Raw genomic sequence first — 22,580 nt, forward strand, 5'->3', positions numbered from 1 at the left:
CCTATACATAGATTGTTTTACAGTTAATAATAAAATCTTTTCAACATAATCAAAACTGTAAGAAATCAGAGGCCTAACCCTGGCATAACAATATACATATTAGATGTATTCACACATTGGTTAATATTTATTTGCATATAAAAAATATCGATATGAAACAATAATGTACATACGTTTATGTTGCATTAGTATTTATTATTGTTTAGGTAAAACTTTTAAAGTGTCACCTTGAACCAGCTTTGAAGTTGGTCCGTTCCCACGCTCGGGGACGGGAACTATACACTCATCTCCGAAGGATGTGACTAAGAATAAGCTATTTTGAATTTATTGCAAAAAATCATATTTCTGAAAACAGCCGCTTTTCTAATATAATCTAGAGTTATCTTATCGCTAGAGTAAACAAATAACGCAACTTTTAGGGAGTGCAGGGGTTGGGGTTAACGACTCCAAGGTCAAGATAATTTTTATGACTAAAGCCTCCAGTAAGAGGCTATAAATAAACAGCCTGTCTCGTAAAAGAAAATGGTTGCTATTATCTTTAATTTCAACAAAAAGTTCTGTACTGTATTACAAGGGATTTGGAAAGCATCAATTAATATTATAGTAGGCCTACTAAAGTTATTAAAAGAAGAATTTTTATTGACCCTTGCCTACAACTAACTATAATTTATTCCACTGAAGGTATTTGACGGCGTGTTTTGTGGCGTTTCTATCAATAAGAAAAAAGGAGATGAGCGTGATATGACAACAGCTAATATGAACCAAGCAGCTACAAAAGCTATGATACACAATAGTATCAATGTAATAAGCATTTTATACTTATACGCCAACCCCGTACAAAGGACGGGTACTCTGCTAGTGATTGTATAGTTCAAAATAAATAGCACTTTTTATGTTGTTAGGGATTGCCCGTTTTAACCGACCTTTTGAGTTATACGACTTAGGTCCGATCCCCTTAGGGTCGGTTAGGTCTACTGTATTAGACTGATTATGATCATCTTGCAATAATGGTGAAATTGTTAACGTCTATTGTGATTGTGGCAACAAGATGTAAGTCACACCTCTTAACATTAGTAATTATACTTAACCCTTAGCGGTTGTATTTATTGTTCTCTTCTCCTTGCCTATGGAATGGAAAGGCCACACTTAGTGGCCCTCTCCATTTTGTTTTATGACGCAACATTGGCAGCGGGCCCTCCACGCGATTCCTGTTCAGCTCGGCTTGCCACCCCATAGTGGCCCCATGTTTCTCGTCATAATATTTAGCATTGTAATTTTGTTTTCTATTCTCTCCGCTTGAGAGGTGCTGCACTCCCTCGACAATCGTCGGAACTATCTGGAGACAACAACAGGAAATTGTTTTTATGAGCTTATAACAATTTTATCATATCTTTCCTTAGTGGGTGGGTGGGAATTACGTGATTGAGCCATGCGAACGAGATCATCTTGAAAATTAAGAAGTTAAACGGGGCAAAGCCCGCGGGTTACAGCTAGTATATATATATATATAAATGTAAATATACCATTTTCATTGCTTTTGAATCAGTTTTAACCATAAAAGATACTTTGTTTTTTTATTATATTTAACAATATTAAATAATTTAATTGTTATATACATTCTAATATTTGAGCAATAAAGTTGTTATACAAGTGTACATAATTAAATCCTTATGATGACCAAGTTTACAGATATATGTTAGGTTAAATATCAGTGTTTTGGATTTGAAAGGCTCCCAACAGGGCATTTAAAACCAAGGGTAAGACGTAAACAAGAGTAGTAATAATGGCGGCCAAACCAGGAAAGGGGGGGGGGGCACTATATACAGAGATATAACTACTATATAGAGATATATAAGAGTGGCCCTGCCGATCTATAGGCACGTCGCTTTCTATTTATATTACAACTTGTCACATTACGGATCTCGTGGCCACACGTAGTGGCCTTCCGACCGCTGTTAACACATAGGTTTACACACTTTTACTGTGTAGCCTCAATGACAATTCTCAAGTAATATAATAATATTATATCAGACTGATTGTGTTGATCTTCCATAGGGATGGATTGGATAACATTTTTAGTTCGGGACAGGACGGGATTTTTTTTTCTTCCCAAGTTTTAGGACGGGTCACATTTTAAAAGTCTTGAGTATTGCAGCTACTAAAAAAGACAAGCAAAATAAATTTTTACCATTTGTGGCACTGATCTATCAAAACAAAAAAATGGGTGAAAATTTACAGGTATAGAAACTTTGTGATCATCGGTATGACTTGCAGTCACGGTGCGATTGTGGAAATGACTTCGCCTCCTGCATTCGCGGAACTATCTTAACATATCTTGTGATAGCGGCGAAATCTCTGACGATCGGATCAAATCTCGTCCCAAAAAATTCCCAAACCAAATGTAATTCTGTCCCGAAAATTGGGAATACTTTTTTGAAATTTTGGGACCCGTCCATCCCTAATCTCCCGGGATTGGGGCAAAATTGTGAACACAATAAGTGATCTTGGCAACATCTTCCTGTCCCATCATTTCCCGACCTCTACTTTTGACCTGAAATTAGGTCAGAAATGACTGTTCCGTCCTGTAGACCATAGTCTAATAGTTAAGTATGTCACAGGTTGGCCTGAGAGCTCCACTGGTGTGTACACATGTGGCAGAAGGTCACTCAAGAGCCGTCCTTGCAGTCGCAGCAACAGACGATCTGCTCTTCACAGCATCCCGAGGTGAGTCCAAAACACTAAAGTAGGTTTGTTCTGTCAGGGTGCTTTAATTTCCATGAACATTATATTAAATAAATGTTAAATCAAAGAGAGAGATATTGATGATTGTACATAAGAAGATTTGTTATCTACGTTTATAGTACAAAGAGAAGAAATATTCACTGTAATCTAGTAATCTAGATTACCTTTTCTGCCTATGCCACTAGAGACAAGCTATTTCCTACAATACTCCCTCAACACCCCCTTCATTGGCAGACCTGTCAATAGGGTTGCAATTAGGGTTATGTCCAAATACTATCCGATGACACCCCACACTCATTACTACTTTTAAGTTTATCTTTGTCATTTTTTCTACTGTTTTTTATTGTTTTTGTTTCTATTCTTTGACATGACAATGATTCCTAAACAATGGATTTGCTAGATAGAGATGGGAAGAGTTTCCTTCTGCTCACAGTTATTTGCTGTTAAGGAGAGTCAGACACTAGGAGATCATCCCAACAATGTGGTGACTGTCAAGTATGACCAAGAGACCAGACTATTGTATAGTGTGTCCACAGCTTATGTCCTGATAACTGTATGTGTTGTGTTAACAGATCGTACAGTGAAGGTGTGGGATCTGACTGAGGGTAAGGAGAGTCAGACACTAGGAGGTCATCCCAACAATGTGGTGACTGTCAAGTATGACCAAGAGACCAGACTATTGTACAGTGTGTCCACAGCTTATGTCCTGATAACTGTATGTGTTGTGTTAACAGATCGCACAGTGAAGGTGTGGGATCTGACTGAAGGTAAGGAGAGTCAGACACTAGGAGGTCATCCCAACAATGTGGTGACTGTCAAGTATGACCAAGAGACCAGACTATTGTATATTGTCTCCACAACTTATGTCCTGATAACTACATGTGTTGTGTTGACAGATCGTACAGTAAAGGTGTGGGATCTGACTGAAGGTAAGGAGAGTCAGACACTAGGAGATCATCCCAACAATGTGGTGACTGTCAAGTATGACCAAGAGACCAGACTATTGTATATTGTCTCCACAACTTATGTCCAGATAACTACATGTGTTGTGTTGACAGATCGTACAGTAAAGGTGTGGGATCTGACTGAAGGTAAGGAGAGTCAGACACTAGGAGATCATCCCAACAATGTGGTGACTGTCAAGTATGACCAAGAGACCAGACTATTGTATAGTGTCTCCACAACTTATGTCCTGATAACTACATGTGTTGTGTTGACAGATCGTACAGTAAAGGTGTGGGACCTGACTGAGGGTAAGGAGAGTCAGACACTAGGAGGTCATCCCAACAATGTGGTGACTGTCAAGTATGACCAAGAGACCAGACTATTGTATATTGTGTCCACAGCTTATGTCCTGATAACTGCATGTGTTGTGTTAACAGATCGTACAGTAAAGGTGTGGGATCTGACTGAAGGTAAGGAGAGTCAGACACTAGGAGGTCATCCAAACAATGTGGTGACTGTCAAGTATGACCAAGAGACCAGACTATTGTATATTGTGTCCACAGCTTATGTCCTGATAACTGCATGTGTTGTGTTGACAGATCGTACAGTAAAGGTGTGGGATCTGACTGAGGGTAAGGAGAGTCAGACACTAGGAGGTCATCCCAACAATGTGGTGACTGTCAAGTATGACCAAGAGACCAGACTATTGTACAGTGTGTCCACAGCTTATGTCCTGATAACTGTATGTGTTGTGTTAACAGATCGCACAGTGAAGGTGTGGGATCTGACTGAAGGTAAGGAGAGTCAGACACTAGGAGGTCATCCCAACAATGTGGTGACTGTCAAGTATGACCAAGAGACCAGACTATTGTACAGTGTGTCCACAGCTTATGTCCTGATAACTGTATGTGTTGTGTTAACAGATCGCACAGTGAAGGTGTGGGATCTGACTGAAGGTAAGGAGAGTCAGACACTAGGAGGTCATCCCAACAATGTGGTGACTGTCAAGTATGACCAAGAGACCAGACTATTGTACAGTGTGTCCACAGCTTATGTCCTGATAACTGTATGTGTTGTGTTAACAGATCGCACAGTGAAGGTGTGGGATCTGACTGAAGGTAAGGAGAGTCAGACACTAGGAGGTCATCCAAACAATGTGGTGACTGTCAAGTATGACCAAGAGACCAGACTATTGTATATTGTGTCCACAGCTTATGTCCTGATAACTGCATGTGTTGTGTTGACAGATCGTACAGTAAAGGTGTGGGATCTGACTGAGGGTAAGGAGAGTCAGACACTAGGAGGTCATCCCAACAATGTGGTGACTGTCAAGTATGACCAAGAGACCAGACTATTGTACAGTGTGTCCACAGCTTATGTCCTGATAACTGTATGTGTTGTGTTAACAGATCGTACAGTGAAGGTGTGGGATCTGACTGAGGGCAAGGAGAGTCAGACACTAGGAGGTCATCCCAACAATGTGGTGACTGTCAAGTATGACCAAGAGACCAGACTATTGTACAGTGTGTCCACAGCTTATGTCCTGATAACTGTATGTGTTGTGTTAACAGATCGCACAGTGAAGGTGTGGGATCTGACTGAGGGTAAGGAGAGTCAGACACTAGGAGGTCATCCCAACAATGTGGTGACTGTCAAGTATGACCCTTGTACAATGTCTCCACAGCTTATGTCCTGATAACTGTATGTGTTGTGTTAACAGATCGTACAGTAAAGGTGTGGGATCTGACTGAGGGTAAGGAGAGTCAGACACTAGGAGGTCATCCCAACAATGTGGTGACTGTCAAGTATGACCAAGAGACCAGACTATTGTACAGTGTGTCCACAGCTTATGTCCTGATAACTGTATGTGTTGTGTTAACAGATCGTACAGTAAAGGTGTGGGATCTGACTGAGGGTAAGGAGAGTCAGACACTAGGAGGTCATCCCAACAATGTGGTGACTGTCAAGTATGACCAAGAGACCAGACTATTGTACAGTGTGTCCACAGCTTATGTCCTGATAACTGTATGTGTTGTGTTAACAGATCGTACAGTGAAGGTGTGGGATCTGACTGAGGGCAAGGAGAGTCAGACACTAGGAGGTCATCCCAACAACGTGGTGACTGTCAAGTATGACCAAGAGACCAGACTATTGTATAGTGTGTCCACAGCTTATGTCCAGATAACTACATGTGTTGTGTTGACAGATCGTACAGTAAAAGTGTGGGACCTGACTGAAGGTAAGGAGAGTCAGACACTAGGAGGTCATCCCAACAATGTGGTGACTGTCAAGTATGACCAAGAGACCAGACTGTTGTATAGTGTGTCCACAGCTTATGTCCAGATAACTACATGTGTTGTGTTGACAGATCGTACAGTAAAGGTGTGGGACCTGACTGAAGGTAAGGAGAGTCAGACACTAGGAGGTCATCCCAACAATGTGGTGAATGTCAAGTATGACCAAGAGACCAGACTATTGTATAGTGTGTCCACAGCTATGTCCTGATAACTGCATGTGTTGTGTTGACAGATCGTACAGTAAAGGTGTGGGATATGACTGAGGGTAAGGAGAGTCAGACACTAGGAGGTCATCCCAACAATGTGGTGACTGTCAAGTATGACCAAGAGACCAGACTATTGTATAGTGTCTCCACAGCTTATGTCCTGATAACTACATGTGTTGTGTTGACAGATCGTACAGTAAAGGTGTGGGATCTGACTGAGGGTAAGGAGAGTCAGACTCTAGGAGGTCATCCCAACAATGTGGTGACTGTCAAGTATGACCAAGAGACCAGACTATTATAGTGTGTCCACAGCTTATGTCCTGATAACTGTATGTGTTGTGTTGACAGATCGTACAGTAAAGGTGTGGGATATGACTGAGGGTAAGGAGAGTCAGACACTAGGAGGTCATCCCAACAATGTGGTGACTGTCAAGTATGACCAAGAGACCAGACTATTGTATAGTGTGTCCACAGCTTATGTCCTGATAACTGCATGTGTTGTGTTGACAGATCGTACAGTAAAGGTGTGGGATCTGACTGAGGGTAAGGAGAGTCAGACACTAGGAGGTCATCCGAACAATGTGGTGACTGTCAAGTATGACCAAGAGACCAGACTATTGTACAGTGTGTCCACAGCTTATGTCCTGATAACTGTATGTGTTGTGTTAACAGATCGTACAGTAAAGGTGTGGGACCTGACTGAAGGTAAGGAGAGTCAGACACTAGGAGGTCATCCCAACAATGTGGTGACTGTCAAGTATGACCAAGAGACCAGACTATTGTATAGTGTGTCCACAGCTTATGTCCAGATAACTGTATGTGTTGTGTTAACAGATCGCACAGTGAAGGTGTGGGATCTGACTGAAGGTAAGGAGAGTCAGACACTAGGAGGTCATCCCAACAATGTGGTGACTGTCAAGTATGACCAAGAGACCAGACTATTGTACAGTGTGTCCACAGCTTATGTCCTGATAACTGTATGTGTTGTGTTAACAGATCGTACAGTAAAGGTGTGGGATCTGACTGAAGGTAAGGAGAGTCAGACACTAGGAGGTCATCCCAACAACGTGGTGACTGTCAAGTATGACCAAGAGACCAGACTATTGTATAGTGTGTCCACAGCTTATGTCCAGATAACTACATGTGTTGTGTTGACAGATCGTACAGTAAAAGTGTGGGATCTGACTGAAGGTAAGGAGAGTCAGACACTAGGAGGTCATCCCAACAATGTGGTGACTGTCAAGTATGACCAAGAGACCAGACTATTGTATAGTGTGTCCACAGCTTATGTCCAGATAACTACATGTGTTGTGTTGACAGATCGTACAGTAAAGGTGTGGGATCTGACTGAAGGTAAGGAGAGTCAGACACTAGGAGGTCATCCAAACAATGTGGTGACTGTCAAGTATGACCAAGAGACCAGACTATTGTATATTGTGTCCACAGCTTATGTCCTGATAACTGCATGTGTTGTGTTGACAGATCGTACAGTAAAGGTGTGGGATCTGACTGAGGGTAAGGAGAGTCAGACACTAGGAGGTCATCCCAACAATGTGGTGACTGTCAAGTATGACCAAGAGACCAGACTATTGTATAGTGTGTCCACAGCTTATGTCCAGATAACTACATGTGTTGTGTTGACAGATCGTACAGTAAAGGTGTGGGATCTGACTGAAGGTAAGGAGAGTCAGACACTAGGAGGTCATCCAAACAATGTGGTGACTGTCAAGTATGACCAAGAGACCAGACTATTGTATATTGTGTCCACAGCTTATGTCCTGATAACTGCATGTGTTGTGTTGACAGATCGTACAGTAAAGGTGTGGGACCTGACTGAGGGTAAGGAGAGTCAGACACTAGGAGGTCATCCCAACAATGTGGTGACTGTCAAGTATGACCAAGAGACCAGACTATTGTATAGTGTGTCCACAGCTTATGTCCAGATAACTACATGTGTTGTGTTGACAGATCGTACAGTAAAGGTGTGGGATCTGACTGAAGGTAAGGAGAGTCAGACACTAGGAGGTCATCCAAACAATGTGGTGACTGTCAAGTATGACCAAGAGACCAGACTATTGTATAGTGTGTCCACAGCTTATGTCCTGATAACTACATGTGTTGTGTTGACAGATCGTACAGTAAAGGTGTGGGATCTGACTGAAGGTAAGGAGAGTCAGACACTAGGAGGTCATCCCAACAATGTGGTGACTGTCAAGTATGACCAAGAGACCAGACTATTGTATAGTGTGTCCACAGCTTATGTCCTGATAACTGCATGTGTTGTGTTGACAGATCGTACAGTAAAGGTGTGGGATCTGACTGAGGGTAAGGAGAGTCAGACACTAGGAGGTCATCCAAACAATGTGGTGACTGTCAAGTATGACCAAGAGACCAGACTATTGTATAGTGTCTCCACAGCTTATGTCCTGATAACTACATGTGTTGTGTTGACAGATCGTACAGTAAAGGTGTGGGATATGACTGAGGGTAAGGAGAGTCAGACACTAGGAGGTCATCCCAACAATGTGGTGACTGTCAAGTATGACCAAGAGACCAGACTATTATATAGTGTGTCCACAGCTTATGTCCTGATAACTGTATGTGTTGTGTTGACAGATCGCACAGTGAAGGTGTGGGATCTGACTGAAGGTAAGGAGAGTCAGACACTAGGAGGTCATCCCAACAATGTGGTGACTGTCAAGTATGACCAAGAGACCAGACTATTGTATAGTGTGTCCACAGCTTATGTCCTGATAACTGCATGTGTTGTGTTGACAGATCGTACAGTAAAGGTGTGGGATCTGACTGAGGGTAAGGAGAGTCAGACACTAGGAGGCCATCCAAACAATGTGGTGACTGTCAAGTATGACCAAGAGACCAGACTATTGTATAGTGTGTCCACAGCTTATGTCCTGATAACTGCATGTGTTGTGTTGACAGATCGTACAGTAAAGGTGTGGGATCTGACTGAGGGTAAGGAGAGTCAGACACTAGGAGGCCATCCAAACAATGTGGTGACTGTCAAGTATGACCAAGAGACCAGACTATTGTACAGTGTGTCCACAGCTTATGTCCTGATAACTGTATGTGTTGTGTTAACAGATCGTACAGTAAAGGTGTGGGACCTGACTGAAGGTAAGGAGAGTCAGACTCTAGGAGGTCATCCAAACAATGTGGTGACTGTCAAGTATGACCAAGAGACCAGACTATTGTACAGTGTGTCCACAGCTTATGTCCTGATAACTGTATGTGTTGTGTTGACAGATCGTACAGTAAAGGTGTGGGATCTGACTGAGGGTAAGGAGAGTCAGACACTAGGAGGTCATCCCAACAATGTGGTGACTGTCAAGTATGACCAAGAGACCAGACTATTGTATAGTGTGTCCACAGCTTATGTCCTGATAACTGTATGTGTTGTGTTGACAGATCGTACAGTAAAGGTGTGGGATCTGACTGAGGGCAAGGAGAGTCAGACACTAGGAGGCCATCCAAACAATGTGGTGACTGTCAAGTATGACCAAGAGACCAGACTATTGTACAGTGTGTCCACAGCTTATGTCCTGATAACTGCATGTGTTGTGTTAACAGATCGTACAGTGAAGGTGTGGGATCTGACTGAGGGCAAGGAGAGTCAGACACTAGGAGGCCATCCAAACAATGTGGTGACTGTCAAGTATGACCAAGAGACCAGACTATTGTACAGTGTGTCCACAGCTTATGTCCTGATAACTGCATGTGTTGTGTTAACAGATCGTACAGTGAAGGTGTGGGATCTGACTGAGGGCAAGGAGAGTCAGACACTAGGAGGCCATCCAAACAATGTGGTGACTGTCAAGTATGACCAAGAGACCAGACTATTGTATAGTGTGTCCACAGCTTATGTCCTGATAACTGCATGTGTTGTGTTGACAGATCGTACAGTAAAGGTGTGGGATCTGACTGAGGGTAAGGAGAGTCAGACACTAGGAGGCCATCCAAACAATGTGGTGACTGTCAAGTATGACCAAGAGACCAGACTATTGTATAGTGTGTCCACAGCTTATGTCCTGATAACTGCATGTGTTGTGTTGACAGATCGTACAGTAAAGGTGTGGGATCTGACTGAGGGTAAGGAGAGTCAGACACTAGGAGGCCATCCAAACAATGTGGTGACTGTCAAGTATGACCAAGAGACCAGACTATTGTACAGTGTGTCCACAGCTTATGTCCTGATAACTGTATGTGTTGTGTTGACAGATCGTACAGTAAAGGTGTGGGATCTGACTGAGGGTAAGGAGAGTCAGACACTAGGAGGTCATCCCAACAATGTGGTGACTGTCAAGTATGACCAAGAGACCAGACTATTGTATAGTGTGTCCACAGCTTATGTCCTGATAACTGTATGTGTTGTGTTGACAGATCGTACAGTAAAGGTGTGGGATCTGACTGAGGGTAAGGAGAGTCAGACACTAGGAGGCCATCCAAACAATGTGGTGACTGTCAAGTATGACCAAGAGACCAGACTATTGTACAGTGTGTCCACAGCTTATGTCCTGATAACTGCATGTGTTGTGTTAACAGATCGTACAGTAAAGGTGTGGGATCTGACTGAGGGTAAGGAGAGTCAGACACTAGGAGGCCATCCAAACAATGTGGTGACTGTCAAGTATGACCAAGAGACCAGACTATTGTACAGTGTCTCCACAGCTTATGTCAGGGTGTGGGACTTGAGGACAGCCAAGTGCATAAGGACACTCTGGTGAGTCTCATTTATTTGTGAAGTTTTTTGGTAGAGGTCACGGCGATATTGAAAAAGTCTTATGCAGGTCAGAGTCATCGTGAAAGTTGCAATAGCTGTGATATCGTAAAAGTCTTCTGTGGTCACTGTGATTTAGTGGCAATCTCTGTGGTCGCAAAGAGATTGTGAAAGTATTCTGCGGTTGCAGTGAGATCATGAAAGTCTTCCGCAGTCACAGTAAGATTGTGAAATACTTCCGCAGTAGTGGCAAGATTGTGATAGTCTTCTGCAGTCGTTGTTATATCGCTGAAGTCTTCCGTGGTCGCGGTGAGATCGTGAAAGTGTACCACAGTCGGGGTCAGAAGACTGATCTCTTTATTTACAATGTATGTCTTTTTCATATCTTTTTCAAATGTGCTACTATTTTATGTGGAAAAGAACAATGTCAACAGTTTTCCCTAACAGTTCCCTTGCTTAATAAAAAATTTTTAACTTAGGTCCTTAAAAAAATAACAGTAGAGCTATAACATATGTTGTAAAGAATATCCTTCACAGTTGTTCTAACTGTAATATGAATTGTAGCTCGTCTGGGTCCAGCACCAACGGTATCATCAGTGGACAGCAGATTCCTAGCGGAGAGGCTCAGATGAATGATATCGCGCTCAACCACAATGGTCGCATACTCTACACAGCTGCATCTGACCGGGTCCGTGTCTGGGATGTCAGAAAGTCAGTATACAATTCAATTCAATTTCTACTATAGTAAACAATGTTACAACAACTCAAACATCTCAAAATGTCTCACAAACCTAACAATGAATTTGTACAATCATTGACTGCCTACTGAACTAGACATTCCATCAATATGTACCAGCTGTTGACAATTTTGTATTAAAAATGAATTTAGTTAAATGAACCACTCGCATATCGTGCTACAGTCTAAAACTACAATTTCTTCCTTTACCATGATAGTTAATGAGACAAAAAGTAAAAATGTATAGGTAGCTTACAATAAATTTCCCTTATAATTGGTGCATCGCACAGAAATTTTTATTTACTCAGTAATTAATCGATGCTCATTCTTAATCTTAAGATTGCCACAACATTAAGATTAGAATGGAGTGTCTGTTCTATAGGTAAAGCTATTTTTTCACATCTATTTAGTTTTTTGTGTATTTAAGTTGTTGTTGTACTGCGTTTTACACCATACATTTATCAAGCATTATTTTTAGCCACCGTATCGAAATAGTAAATACTGTTATTCTAAAAGCCCCTGTAATCTTGAAATGTATTCCTCTGGTAATTTAATTTTTAAATTACAAACAACTGTAGGTTATGTATCTCTATACTCTATATATAAATGTGAAATTCCACCGAGGCCTATGGCTGCAAACCGTATTGTTACGCTAATGGTGTTCCCTCAGCTAATGAGAAGCCCACAGCTGTCATCGTAAGCTCATCTATACCTCCCCTGAGTAAATACCTATTTCAGACCATATAAATATCAAAGTTGTGTATCAATAACCTAATTTATTGTGGCATTTTAGTTTTATAAACTTTTCTACTATGTGGGATTAGTGTTGAAGAAAGTAGAATTGAACTTAGTTTTTTATTGCATTTTAATTTTTAAGAACTTATGATATAGTTCTGTTAATATTTTTGTAGTTGTTTAAACCGTTTCATAGTATGGACACTGAGGATTTAAATGTTAATGGCGAGTTTATTCCACACAATATCATTCACATCAGAGGAGATGGTGTGTTTTTATTTACTTCACTCTGATTCTTAATTCACCTCACACACACTAACTGTGCGCAAAGCAATTATTGAACGTGTTGTGAGGAACTGGGACTACTTCTCAAACTTATCCCATGACAGTGACGGAATAATTACCTCAATTCCAGGGAATACTTCTTTGAAATGTCCAACCCGTTTACCTTTGGTGGGTTGTGTGAGCTGGTTGCAGCTTCATACTATTCGCATGTTTTCGAGGTTTATCGGAATGGTTAATTATATATCAAGTTTGGTGATGGACGTAATCCCGTGAAAAGACTCAGATTTACACAATCCCTGTCTAGTGGGCAATTTGACGTTTATCTTCACAAAAATGTAATTGAGGCCATAGTGATCACCAAATGTTCCTGAGGAGAATCGGTTTTTATACCACGACTTCCCCTGGCTTCTACGGACTACCCGTTTGATTTTAAAAGGTTGCAATTCCCTTTGAAAGTGTGCTTCACCCTCACCATCAACAAAGCGCAGGGACAGTCACTTAAGATTGCAGGACTAGACTTGAGAGAGGATTGTTTTTCTCATTGATAATTTTATGTTCCATGTTCACGGGTCAGCTCAGCCACAAGTCTGGTGATGATAGAACCTTCTGGGGGGAAAAAATGTTGATTAAAAGTTTTACTTTTAACCAATTTGAAAGTTTCTGTAGCGAAGCATGGGTAATTTGCTAGTATATACCCAATGCAGATGTATCCATAATGCGGATGTAGAAGTTTTTTTCCTATCAAATAGAATTCATTTTTTTGTTCAGGCCTATCTATAAGCACCTGTACATTAAATGTTCATGTTAATTTTATCAGGTACTGGTCTGAACACCATCCCTTTCACAAAACATCCTTAAACAATTTTCTTTTTGTTCATCAATATTCTATTTTCTACTAACAACTATGCTCAGTTATAGACATTTCAATGTGATGTATTGTGTTTATGTAGGTTTGCCGTGACGGGGAAGCTCAGTGGAGGTCACCAAGCGGCCGTCATGTGTCTTGCCGTGGGTAAACTGAGCGCTCACGAGGACATTGTTGTCACTGGGTCTAAAGATCACTACATCAAAGTAAGAAACTACATTAACTCAGCATAACGTTTAGATTAATCGAGTCAACTTTGCAAAAAAAATATATAACTCCCTCTGAGAAAAGTCTGAACTTAAAAATTAACTAAGTGAGCATTCATAGTGATCACACAGATTATTGTGATTTGAGGTGTTACAGCTGAGGGAGACAGACACTATTTGTCTTATCCTTGTGAATACTACACCAGTGAAACTGCTGCACCTTCTATTAAATATAATATGTTTTGCCACGAGGTCAAGAAGTATGTGTTAAGTATCGTTTGGGGATTTTAGCGAGTAGGTCTACTCTTAACATCTGGGGTTAGTGAGTTAGTCAACCCCCCACTTGTTTGATACTTTTGTGTACCTACTTTTTGTGTGATACTTCTTTTATAGAACAGATTGTAAATAAATACTATTGGTAAAAAACAAAAAAATTTATTTATAAATCCAAAACATTACAATTTAGAAAAAAACATGAATTTAGTGTCGCCTTGTTCTGTGAATGACAACAGCGTTTCTTCTTGTAGTGTCCAAAAGTGGGTCGTATTCGTCTTCTGGGGGAGGTGGGGGGTCTCGTCGGGACAATATGTAGTACCCCACCACCCCCCCGATGGCAGCAGTGGCCAGGCCGATAGCAATTTCAATTACATGCTCACTGCAACAAAACAAAAATCATCAAAAGGTTCATCTTAGACTAATAAAGCATTTCAAAAATAAAAAAAGGATAAATTGTCTGTTACATGTCAATAACTAACATTATTGTTATGAATTATATGTTAGTTCCACACAGCACAGTAATTAATTAAACCAAAGTCTTTTAAATTGTGGGTATGAAACCAAAGTCTATTAAATTCAATTCGTAACACACTCCCCACCTTTGTAAATTGAGGAGTTCGACAACAATTTACAAACACTTCATTCATAAAATCAGAAAACGTTAATACTTTAACAGTACAACAATTTGTATAAAACCATTCGTAAGTTCATTCTTGTTATCACTGTAATAAGTCAAGGGACGGCTGTTCATAAGACAGTCACACTCACATATACTAACGTCATCAGTTCTTCGTAACACAGTGTGCTGGTCCTAAAGTTTTCTCAAGAAGGTCCTTTAACACACGTATTAACCGCTCCCAATATCCTCCCCACCATGGTGCAGCGGGAGCATTAAATTTCCACTTTATTCGTTGAATACTGCATTCCCCTAAGTTGTAAAAATTATAAAGTTAAACAACTTACCTTGCCCATTTTAGTATGATATGAATCATTCTTGCAGAGTTTGTTTGTTTTCGGTTTATTGAGTTTTCCTTGAAGTCCCAATTCCTTCTTGTTTCTTCACTAAGGATGTACTTTCTTCTCAAGCTACTTGTGTTTTTACGTAGGTTTTTTTCCCCTTTAGTTCTCCTTTCTTCACTAAGGATATACTTTCTTCTCAAGCTACTTGTGTTTTTACGTAGGTTTTTTTCCCCTTTAGTTCTCCTTTCTTCACTAAGGATATACTTTCTTCTCAAGCTACTTGTGTTACTTACTGTAGCTTTGTTTTCCCCTTTAGTTCTTCAACCACTAATGGTTTCTTACCAGGAAAATAAGTTTTTTGTTTGTTTAAGAATTAAGTTACCTCAATATCTGTGAGCACAATGAAAGAGCTAAAATTCTTAGGTATCTATGGATACATATTGATCATTTCACTTTGTAAACAAAATAATACAATTGAAATATAAAAAACAAATAAAATTGCATAAAAAAAGTACATGCCGTAAGACATGTACATAATTTAACAAACTAGTTATACTAGTTTTAAGATAGGGCTCTAAAAACCTTTCCTCAATAATTGGGAAAAGTGGAACTTTGTTTGTGCTAAAAATAATAGATTAAAGTACTTTCAGGTGTACTGCTTGAAGGGTCAGATGAAGTCGCTGTTGCAGATATTTTCGCTAAGCGGCCCCAAATAGGAGCACTAGTCTTTTTGCCGGTTACTGTTTCCTCACTACTTGACATTGTAGTAGTTTCTTCAGGCTCAATTTAGACATCCACATTAAACAATATAGGTAGAAAACGGAACAAAGTAAAATTTAAAATTGAACTAATATTAAATCAAACTATTCACTTTGTTGAGAGCATAACCTCACAACTTTGTTTGTGAACACTTAACTACTAACCATTGGACCGTCTGCTGACGTTGAATAGAGTAATTAAATTAAGTAGTTTTTAATCTAAAATGCAAAGAGAAAGAAATCGTACTTCATAATCATGTTACTTTCCGTTTACGGGATCGAGATTTAAATTATTAAATTGAATAATTGTAATACATAAATAAAACATTATCCCATAGCAGATTGCTGATCCTTTTGGAACAGCTGAAGCCACTTTTATTGTTAGTTCTGTCCGGTGCACTGTAGAGGTTGTGTTTTAAAGCCTTTTTTAACCAGATAAAACAATCTAATCGTAAAATATAACTCATCCTCTAGTTGCATAACCAAACAGTAAAGCACAAATCATGAAATTAACACTAAATAATATAAACATAATTTCGTCGGCACTAGCAATCAGTGCCACCGGACATGGACTAGACACAAAAAAGCTTCAAAATTTACAATGGGATGAGATGGTAATACATCAAATAATATAGTTTAACCCTGAGCCTTAAAAAAATCCTCTCTCAATACAAGTTTTGTAACGTTTCATCATTCATCGATAGCTTTGCGACAGAAAAAATATAAGAAACTTACAGAGAAATATGGGTTAGAGTAATGCCTTCACAAATCTAATCAACACATTCAAAGAAGTAAACCCATTAAATTTGGCTTCAAGTTATGTTTCATAACATAATTTTGGCACAATATTGATACTAGATACGGAAACTTGTTATTGTTGTATTTAATATTTGAAAAATTAATAAACGTATTTCATTTAGATAATGTACACAAACTTGTTTTTTAATGCATTTAAGTTGGTACTCACCTCGGCCTTCATGTTCTAGTTCAGGTTCTATGTCGTGAAAGTCGTCTGTACTTGTAGCAGTTCTGGAAGCTGAAATGCGTTTCCAACTGAAGTTTGGCCTTTTATGACGATAAATGTGTAGTTAAGTGGAGAAATAGGGAAAATAAAACACTTCACTTTACTTTGAAACTATTTATTTCAGTATTCAATTGCTAACAAAGTAGGCCTAGCAATTCCTAGGTTATACCGTGTTATTTACAACAAATTTAAATTTCCCGTCTCGATAATTTCCCTATCAAAATAAAATCTTGTCTCGTAGAACAAGATTTAAAATTTCTCTAAATTTCAAGACCCGTATCTTGTCTCGTAGAACAAGATTTAAAATTTCTCTAAATTTCAAGACCCGTCCATTTGTACAGAATATTCTTTTTTTAATGAAACTATTTTAAACCTTTCCAATCTTTATCATAAAAGTGCAATGCACCTGTGTAAACCTGTTTATATTTATTCTATACTTACTGAAGTGCGGTAATTCATATAGTACCTCTTTAAAAAGTTACCCCTGTGAGTGATTTCACCACACTCCAGCTGATTTCCCGGTTCCTTTTCTGTAAATAACAACATTCTGGAGTAAAAAGAGTACAGAAACTAATTGCTTACTAAGTAGTGTGTACTTGTGTTGTCAGGTGTTTGAGGTGGCGGGAGAGGAAGGGGGAATGTTTTCACCCAGAGTGAACCTGGAGCCCCCGCACTACGACGGGATACAGTCACTGGCCATCCGAGGACACGAACTCTTCTCTGGCTCTAGAGACTCCATCATCAAGAAGTGGGATTTGGACAAGCAGGAGCTCATCACGGTGAGCATAATTGTGTTAACAAAAAAAGTCATCAAATCAATCTTGAGAATAATTGGTTTGATTTGGTTTGAAACTGGGTCAAATTGTCTTTTAACATTTTTGTTTTGATGTACTAGCTAAAGAAACAACTACTACTTTGTAACAAAGCTAGACAGATCATTGACTCTATTTTACATAGTCATCTTGCATTCCTATTCAGATCTAGTCTACTGTACTTGTACTGACTCTTAAATCAATATAGAATGCTTGTCTATTGTCTATTTAACAAGATGAGGGGGGGGAGAAACACTTACAGTTTAGTTCAATCCATGAATAAACACTGGAGCTCAAGGGGTTAACATAGTTTATTAAAATTTTCTTGCATGTAGAAGGGCAAAAAAAGACTGCCAACGTGTATTTAAAAAAAGTACAATAAAAAAGATGTTTGTTAGTCAGTGGGTGATTTTATTACTTTTTTGTACAGTAGCTCCCATAAACTAACTTTTTATTTGTAATCATTCTGTGTGGTTTTTCATTAGCACATCACAACTAATGACTTTTAAATTTATCAAACAAATCATTGCCTTCTAAAATATTTCATCTTTCCACAGAGTGTAAGCAATGCACACAAGGACTGGGTGTGCGGCCTGGCCTACATCCCCGGTCAGCCGTTGTTGGTGTCCGTATGTAGAGGAGGAGTACTCAAACTGTGGAGCAGCGACAACTGTCAACTACTCGGAGAGATGAAGGCTCACGACTCACCCATCAATGCCATCACCACCAACAACTCACATTTGTTCACAGCGGCCAAGTAAGTTTGATGTTTATTTATTTCAAAATTGTGGTTTTTGTAAGTTATTTTGACTACAGTTGGTTTTGAAAGACTGGAGAAAGTCATGGGTGTAATATTATCAAGTAGAAACATTTAATTACTAATCTTGAACTAAAACTAACAATACTTTCTTTATTTCTAAAACAGCAGATTTTTTATTGTGTGTGTAGTAATTTGGTTTAACTTACATGTTACGTTCCTATCGAGTTAACCTTCCTTGGGTAGTGAAGAAAAATGCTGGACTCTAACTGGTCAGTGTGCCTTTTTTGACTACAGCCTTCCCTTAGGCAATATTTTGACAATCCTTCCAGTTTTTGTGTGAATAGTAACTTGACAAAATAAGGTGGTAACCTCATATACACTCCAGGCAGTAATCTTTATGCTATTGGATTCCATTCCATAATATATTTTGTGCTTGGATGATAATTACTAGCCTGCCACAATCAATAACACTAACAATGCCAACTAGATCTAGGTATGACCGCCTCACAGACAGAAACCTATTACTGTCGCTGATGAAGTGGTTTTGGCACTGGTGAACTGCTCTGAAAATGGCTGGGTACCAGAGTCACCATTCAGTTATAAGTTTATGTCTGTGATTCAGTCGTATCCAAAATACCTGGTTTGTAATTAAATATTTAGGCGACCTGTGTTACTGTTTCATTGTTCCTTTATAGTTTGGTTCAAACACCAGTACACTTGTTACGCGCTACAAAAATGACCACAGTTCCTGACCTAATGATGAGTTTTTCTTTTCACAACATGAAGCAGGTTTAGTTGAAAAAACTAAATAAAACTACAGAGAATTCAATAGTATCAAAGGTCATTTAAACTCTTAGATCTTTGTTCTCAATTGATTATTGGTGAGTTGGTCAACGGATGAAACACAAAAGCCTGGTTTACTTTAATGTTCTCCCTCCTATTATCTGTTAGACTAACCAAAAGTTAATTCAATTTAGATTTAAAACTGAAAATACCTCCAAGCTTTGTAAATATGTTCAACTACTGTCTTCTACTTTCTTTCTCGTAGTTGCATTGAAACCATATAGCTCAAAATTCCTGTTAAATAACTTTACTCAGTTAAATCTGAATAACATTTTCAAAGCCACCGCGATGTAGACAATCACCTTAGTAAGTTTGCACCGAGTATGAGTGGGAGTGAAGTCGAGGTAGGTTTGTGTTCTTGCAGTTGTGGCGAGGTGAAGATCTGGAGAGCCCCGCAGCTGCCCAACAACAATCCGATGACAATGTCTACAGGCCGGGTCTTTCAACTGTCCGTCTGAATTGCTTTTTTTGTTTTTTTTTTTTGTGTTACAGTAGAATATGGAAGTACAAAAAAGGTTTTGTTCTTTTTGTCTGGTAATGGTTCTTTGTTAAACTGTATTTTTTCTCATCCCACTTTTGAAAAATGAAAAAAAAAATTGTTTCTTTCCGCAATAGTTATCTCCTACAATTTCTAGTTATCTATTTGACGTATTATGTTTAAGTAGACGTTTAAACCTTGCTATTACATTTTGATACAATTTAATATACTGGTGTTAATTTTTATTTGAAAATCAATATAAACAAGCAAAACAGATGTCAGAGCCGAAAATCTCTTTCTATGCCGCACATGGTCTAAAAATACTGTTTTCGGGATAAAAATCTTGCACATGGAAACGCTGACTCCCACACTTCAGTTTGCCCTACCCTTCTAGTTCTTGTGTGAATGAAGATCTGTGGTGAAGGAGTATCCATTTACCTTGAATTTAGAGTTACGGTATTGTTTTTTTTTCTTTTTTAGTAATTTCTTTGTTATTTGAGAATACTGTATTGTTTCAATGGAAAACATACTCAAAGCCTTAAATAGGTTGAACAGGAATAGGAGAAAGTTTATTAAATTGTATATAATTTGCCTCCAGGATTGATTTAATGACTTAAAATGAGGTTACTAACCTGTCGTCAATCAGTCCTATATTGTCGTTGATGACTAGTTTCGGGGCTAAAACCCCATTTTCAAATCTTCTCTTCAGTCGTCATATGTCAAACATATCTTCTTGCACAATTTTGACGACGGCTTGTGCAAGAAGATATGTTTGACATATGACGACTGAAGAGAAGATTTGAAAATGGGGTTTTAGCCCCGAAACTAGTCATCAACGACAATATAGGACTGATTGACGACAGGTTAGTAACCTCATTTTAAGTTATTAAATTGATTACTTTAAATATGTTCACAGGTTTTTACATTATTTGCGTCATTTGTCTTTGCTCTGTTAAGACGGTTAATTGAGGCTCTACTGTACAACTTTTTTTTATCCGAGATATTCCTACTTTTACACTTTTACAATCTTGGAAGCAAAATATAATTTTAACCCTTTAAAGTGCAACATCTTTTTTACAAGTGTCTTATATTTCACGTAATAGTATTTTAAGACGTTTAAAAAATCATTGTATAAATTTGGATATATGTTGTTAAAACTGCTGGTTCTTGAACAAATATTTGTATGATTAATTGGCATTTATTTGGAAAATCTTTTCTCAGAAAATCCACTGATTACAAAAATAAACTGTTTTTATCGGCGAGTTTATGAATGTAAGTAAATTAAAGTAGTCTTTTTGGAAGATACTTTCGCTAGCGTTAATTCAAGCAATAAATACATTATGGAAAGTATATTTACATTCCTTACATTAATGATGCATCTAATAACATTTCATGATGTAGAACATTTATTTTTGTAAATGTTTTATGTTAAATAATAGTTCCTGTTGCTAGTTTTACTTAAATGTAAATGTCTGTAAACTAATGCTTGTCGAGGCAGATTATACTGTTGCAAATACTAGTCATTGTTTTGTATAAATAAAAATATAGTGTAGTCATAGCTAAGAGTTGTCATATTTTTACACTTGTGTATTGTTCTTGTTAAGTATTGGTGCTGTTTGAAAGTAACTAAGTGCGAGTAGTATTGATTGGTTATGGTTATAGATTATAATCAAAATGAAAAAAAGTTTAGGGAATCAAAATATGAAATCAAAGTTGATTAAGTTTTACCATAATGTGTGTCTCCCAAGAATAAAATTACTTGTTTATATAGATTAGCTGAGAACTGGACATTCAACTGAGTTCAAAATAATTTGACTGTTTACAGAATTCTCTCAATTTTCCCTAAAATAAAAGCAAAGTTTTGTCTGTAAAGATTTGCATCATGTGAACTTGCATCATCTTTCCTAGCCCTCTAGGTGCCCATAAAAAATCTCAAATGTCACGCCATTTTGGCAGTTTTGCAGACATTTACAAAAACCGCTCTAACAAATTTTTAAAATTACCTACACTTATAAAACCTATATTACAGTAGATAAAATGGCTATCTTAAAACATAAAAATTGCTACCTTTCTGCTAGGTTCAGTAGGTGTAGGCTATATGTTTAAATACAAACAATATTGAATAAAACTTATTTTTAAGGTTACGAAACCCGATTAAGTATATTTAGGCACTATTAATAAAGAATTCAAGATATAAAATATGTTAAGACTTTAATAAGGAACAAGAAAATATATAATACTTACAGGTAATATGAATAAAATAAATATTTATGACGAGAAATACCAAAACATGACATCATGGGTTCTTACCCTAACTCCATAAGGATACTTGTAAAATTGACTGACGGACATAATCACACCTTATCACTCATATTTTACATTTAAAAACTCTATGAAATATACTATTTAACTTTAAAAAATACCTCCTAATAGTAATAAGAGCAATTTGGAATGATTCTAACCTTAAAATCATCAGTTTCTAAAACTTAAACATCAGAAACCTAAGAGCAGACAGCAAAGGCGATGAAACCAAAATTGACCATATGTTTGCTTCATAACAAAGAGTAAAAACATCTAAAACTAGACATTGAATTCAAGCTTAGAATCTGCTCTTTCTGTAGACACCAAATTAAATCCAGTTCAGTGCAACTGGAGTTCATTCAGACGAGTTTCGTAGTGTCTGAAACATCGTCGGAATTCTGACAAATGACTTTTGCGGTCCAGATAAAGTAATGTGAATTCAGATGATTGACACTCGGAGGGCTAGTTTCACTTTTAATTTTAACTCTTTAAATTATATGATCTTCTTTAAACCACTATTCTTCTTCTTTCTGGTCTTCCTATTTTCTCAACCTAATATTTCTTGGTTCGTTTAAATACTCATATATATTCTTCCTTTAAGATTGCTTTTCTTTCA

General features: G+C 38.3%; 1 protein-coding gene across 1 annotated transcript in view; it reads left to right on the forward strand.

The window, feature by feature from the left end:
- The window catches only part of LOC128996642 (kinesin-like protein KIF21A), a 153,964-nt gene extending 134,321 nt beyond the window's left edge, over nucleotides 1-19,643 (forward strand). Inside the window, exons 24-30 of the mRNA XM_054422062.1 lie at nucleotides 2,619-2,724; nucleotides 10,751-10,928; nucleotides 11,490-11,636; nucleotides 13,632-13,752; nucleotides 17,379-17,549; nucleotides 18,140-18,339; nucleotides 19,550-19,643. Of these exons, the coding sequence (XP_054278037.1) occupies nucleotides 2,619-2,724; nucleotides 10,751-10,928; nucleotides 11,490-11,636; nucleotides 13,632-13,752; nucleotides 17,379-17,549; nucleotides 18,140-18,339; nucleotides 19,550-19,643 (1,017 nt within the window). The remainder of the gene's footprint in view (nucleotides 1-2,618; nucleotides 2,725-10,750; nucleotides 10,929-11,489; nucleotides 11,637-13,631; nucleotides 13,753-17,378; nucleotides 17,550-18,139; nucleotides 18,340-19,549) is intronic.
- The last annotated feature ends 2,937 nt before the right edge of the window (nucleotides 19,644-22,580 follow it).

Source organism: Macrosteles quadrilineatus, unplaced genomic scaffold (assembly GCF_028750875.1).
Source record: "Macrosteles quadrilineatus isolate MER2022 unplaced genomic scaffold, UCM_ALF_1.0 Scaffold_6__1_contigs__length_79288215, whole genome shotgun sequence".
Classification (NCBI taxonomy): Eukaryota; Metazoa; Arthropoda; class Insecta; order Hemiptera; family Cicadellidae; genus Macrosteles; species Macrosteles quadrilineatus.